A 4026-nucleotide genomic window follows, 5' to 3' on the forward strand; every position below is an offset into this window, starting at 1 on the left:
TGAAATGTTTCCTACTGTCTGAGATGAGCACTTGATCATCTCAGTTTAGTGAAATGCCATTTTGGTATCTGTGACAGTAGATGAGAAGCAGATGGCAGAAAAAGACACCGTGGTTACTGAGATCATTGGTATATCTGCTATTCTCTCAGGAGTTCTTACATCCTTTCTTTGACCAAATGAAAATGAATGCACATGGAATAAAACACACAGATTAGACACATGTTAACATGCTAGTGTCATTTATTGAGTAAATAATGTCTTCTTGATTTCTTTTGATGCATTTGTTCAGTTCAAACAACAATAACTTGAGGATGTTATATGAAGTTTTTTTATACGAAACATTCAGAAATTTATTATAAAGGCGACAGAACTTTTTTTTTTTTCAAAACACAAGTGTACCCAAACATTTTGGTGATACATTGCTACCAGCTTGTTTGGAGTGTAAAGTATGACATTTAGCTGGTTGACAAATAGATAACCCTTCAAACAGCACCTTTATTGCAGTGACATACTGAACTATAAGAGAGGCCTACAGTCTGTAATCATTCAACTAATTTATCCTTGCTGACTTACCATAGAACTACTGATTCAATAAGATCAAGTTAACCCCAAACACCAGAAACAGATTGAAAACATCAAAAGAACAGACGTTGCCGTTTTACAGTGGAAACAGCAAAATGCCAATGAAAGTGCTGTGGTCATTACCATTATCATAAATCCAGGTGTGTGCCCTAAGACGCATATACACGCTGTCTCCCTTGTTTAGCTGCAGGTTCATCCCATTGGTTGCTGTCTCAAAGCGATTACCTGCAGGATGATTGTACACTGTCACCATCTGATGGCCGTTCTTCATTAGTCTGAGACCCATGGGCCTGCTGGAGATGTTATGACCAGAGAAGCTGAAGTAGTAGACTCCTTTCACTGGTGCAGTGAAGATACCTGTGACCATCAGAACAGCACATGATGTATAATCCAAAACAGGGCTGAATCTTAATTACATTGCTAATCTCAGTCAGGTGCTAACTAGCAACACATTGTAGAACATATACCTGTTGCTGGGTTGTAGGCATTCCCAGCATTGGCAAAAACGTCCTTGTAAACCAGGGTAATCTCAGTGTTAAATGGACCCTTATTTCCATGAGGTCCCAGTGATGCTCCAAATGCTACATGATCTGAAACACAAAGTGACATATGCATGCTTTGGGCACCTCAGATCAAGTCAGAATAGCTGTGTTGTGTACGTGTCTACTTATTACCATATGTTGTAATTGTGGAGGACTCATTATTGATCAATATTTGTTATTGTGTCTGGCATTCATTAAACCATTTAGCCAAAACTGTTATATTTTACTTATTTTACCAGTAACTGTCGTGCCAGGGGTAAATGGGGCCATTTATAAAGCTGTGTTAAATAAAATGCCTGTTTTACTAAAACTGTTATATTTGACCTATACTAGTAACTTGTGTTTTACCTGTCCTCCTCTGATCCGCGATTTGATTCCTGATAAAGCTCTTTAAGGCGTCACTTAGCTTTTTGTCCTCTGCAACCCTTCTCTCTCTCACACTGGCTTCTTTGGCCTCGCTGCCAAGCTGTAGGGCACGAGTCTCCTGGACGTCTCCACGCTCACCCAGGCCCTGTGTCCCACACAGAGAGCAGAGCAGCAGCAGGAGCAACACAGACTGAGCACTCTTCATCATCATGCACACCTGAGATGGGTTTTCACTCATGAGTTCACACCCCAGCCTTATATGCAGTCCTGTCAGAGAATTCAGGAAACAACATTTAATCAAATTTGTTAGCAAACCGGTTGTTTGATAAGGTCCACACATAAGGGCATACCCCTATCTGGCACCCAAGTCTGAAACTCACTTCCTCCTCACACCCATGTACTGGACTACATTCAGAACAGCTCTTAAAACTCTCCCTTTTAAACTAGAATATACACTCTAACAGCATCAGTTACAATTTAGTTTACAATTTTGATTGTGAACTCATTGCTGAATTATGTTCTTTACTCACTGTGTATTTTTATTGTTGACTATTCCATGCAATAACACAGCAACAACACATTTTGCGGCAACACACGCATTGTCTATCGTCATAGAGTTCTGAGATGGGTTTATGTCCAGGAGTTCTCTTCTCATTTACAGTGCAGTCAGACATTCAGGCTTATTCAGTCTCAGAAAAGCACGAGGAAACATAACTAGGCCTTGTGCAAACCGGTAGGTTGATAAATTGAGGTTACAAAGCAGTATTCTGTCAGTCAGGTTCTGTGTAGAGGCTGATAAATACTAAGGATCTCATCTCACCCAGATCCCTTTCTCACCCCATGGTCCTTCCAGAGGAGACAGTCAGACAGATCCATGTGATATCAATATCAAAACATATTTAATTATGTAAAACGTGGAAAACATATATTTATTTGGATTTCATAAATCATAAAATTCATCCAGTGTAGTTGGCTATATGTTTACAAAAGCTACAACTAAGCACTATGTTTTTACATCGTTACATTGTAGTTACAACTGGCCCTTTGAGGGCAATCATAATGCTGATGTGTCCCTCGGTGAAAAGGAGTTTGACACCCCTGTCTGAGAGTCTTAATAGTTAACATGTTTTAACAATGACAAACTGGTAGAATGTTCTCTATTGACCGGCGCTGGTGCACGGCCCTTGTTTTGAGTTATGTGGTGGATCCAGATTGATTATAGACAAACGTTTGTTGGGATCCCTTCCGTCAATATTTTAAACAAAGACAAATGATTAACTGAATCGCATCTGATTGGTCATTGAACAATTCAAACATTTGGGTTTATTTGTAAATTAATCATTGGACCTCTGAATTCAAAAGCTAAATTCCAAGTAGCCTATCAGTGAAGAGTTTGAGAAACATCCTAGTGACGAATGTGCGGTTATGCCGCCACCATGCGTTTACGATAAGAAACAACAATTTTCCAGACTGACGCTTGTTAGGTTGTGTCGCCTATGACTAGTTTGTTCTTTGAGGAGGTAGAGGTCTGGTCATCCTGAACCATTAACCTGAGTACAGGCTCAGGCCTGTTATAAAGACATGCATTCTATAATATTTAATCAACACTTACTTTTAAATCCAGGATATTACATCACCTTCAGAAGTCCATGAGCCTAAACCCAGCGGTTTAATAAACGTTTAATTACTTTAAATACCAATAACTAACATTGTATGTTCTATTTACTTGGATGTCTTTTGTGTTCAGACTATGACTTTAAAAGTTCTGTTTAGAGCCAATAGATGGCATCAACCCCTTTGCAATGTAGTATGTCTACTATGTTTGTACTTCTGTCTTTTAAAGAAGAAACCAGGTGAAAGAATCAAAAAGGCAATATATTTTATGTTAACTATTAGTAACAACAGGCAATGAATAAAAACCTGACCAAAGCACATTGAAGTTCTTTTGAAAACAACACTGTCCCTTGAAATGCACCATCAAACAGCACACAAGCACTTGTGTAATATCAAATTTGTGCAGAATTTAACTTGAGACTATTGCTGAAGTAAATAATGTTTAATGTCTGTCCTTGCTATCGGACATAGAGTAGTTTACAATGTTATACATTTCAGTCTTCATGCAGCTCATGCTGGTTTATATATATACATATATATATATATATAGGTTAGTGTCCACCTTCCTAAATATCAGGATTTTCATGGAGAATCTACAGATGGGCAAATCCATTTGGTTGCAAAATAAAGGAACTAGTTCATCATTTGTGATTTTATATTTATAAAGGTTATTCCATCTTCTTTCTCCATTTTTGTCCTCTTTTATACTCCTCAGTTCTGGTTGTTTGAGGTTTCTATGTTTTTTTCCCTGTTGAAATTGACCCTCTTTGGTCAGCAGACTCCTGGCAAAGTGTGATGTCCAGTCTCTGTCAAACACAGCCTTAACCTGCTCCACGATACCGGGCCCTCTGTCCTCCAGACTCTGTGAGGGCCTAATCACCAGCCCTGCTGTGATTGTAAAAATAAAGAATGTGACAACACT

At 38.7% G+C, this 4026-nt stretch overlaps 1 protein-coding gene across 1 annotated transcript; it reads right to left on the minus strand.

Annotated features, from left to right (window-relative positions):
- Positions 1-222: 222 nt before the first annotated feature.
- Positions 223-1706, minus strand: LOC146237609 (complement C1q-like protein 2). Its single transcript, XM_084685681.1, has 3 exons — positions 1473-1706; positions 1050-1172; positions 223-939 (listed from the first exon to the last, which is right to left on the minus strand). The coding sequence occupies exons 1-3, from the start codon at positions 1699-1701 to the stop codon at positions 659-661; spliced, it is 633 nt and encodes a 210-aa protein (XP_084541807.1). The 5' UTR covers positions 1702-1706; the 3' UTR covers positions 223-658.
- Positions 1707-4026: the final 2320 nt, after the last annotated feature.

This window comes from Hypomesus nipponensis, chromosome 21 (assembly GCF_054491055.1).
Source record: "Hypomesus nipponensis isolate SF chromosome 21, ASM5449105v1, whole genome shotgun sequence".
Lineage (NCBI taxonomy): Eukaryota > Metazoa > Chordata > Actinopteri > Osmeriformes > Osmeridae > Hypomesus > Hypomesus nipponensis.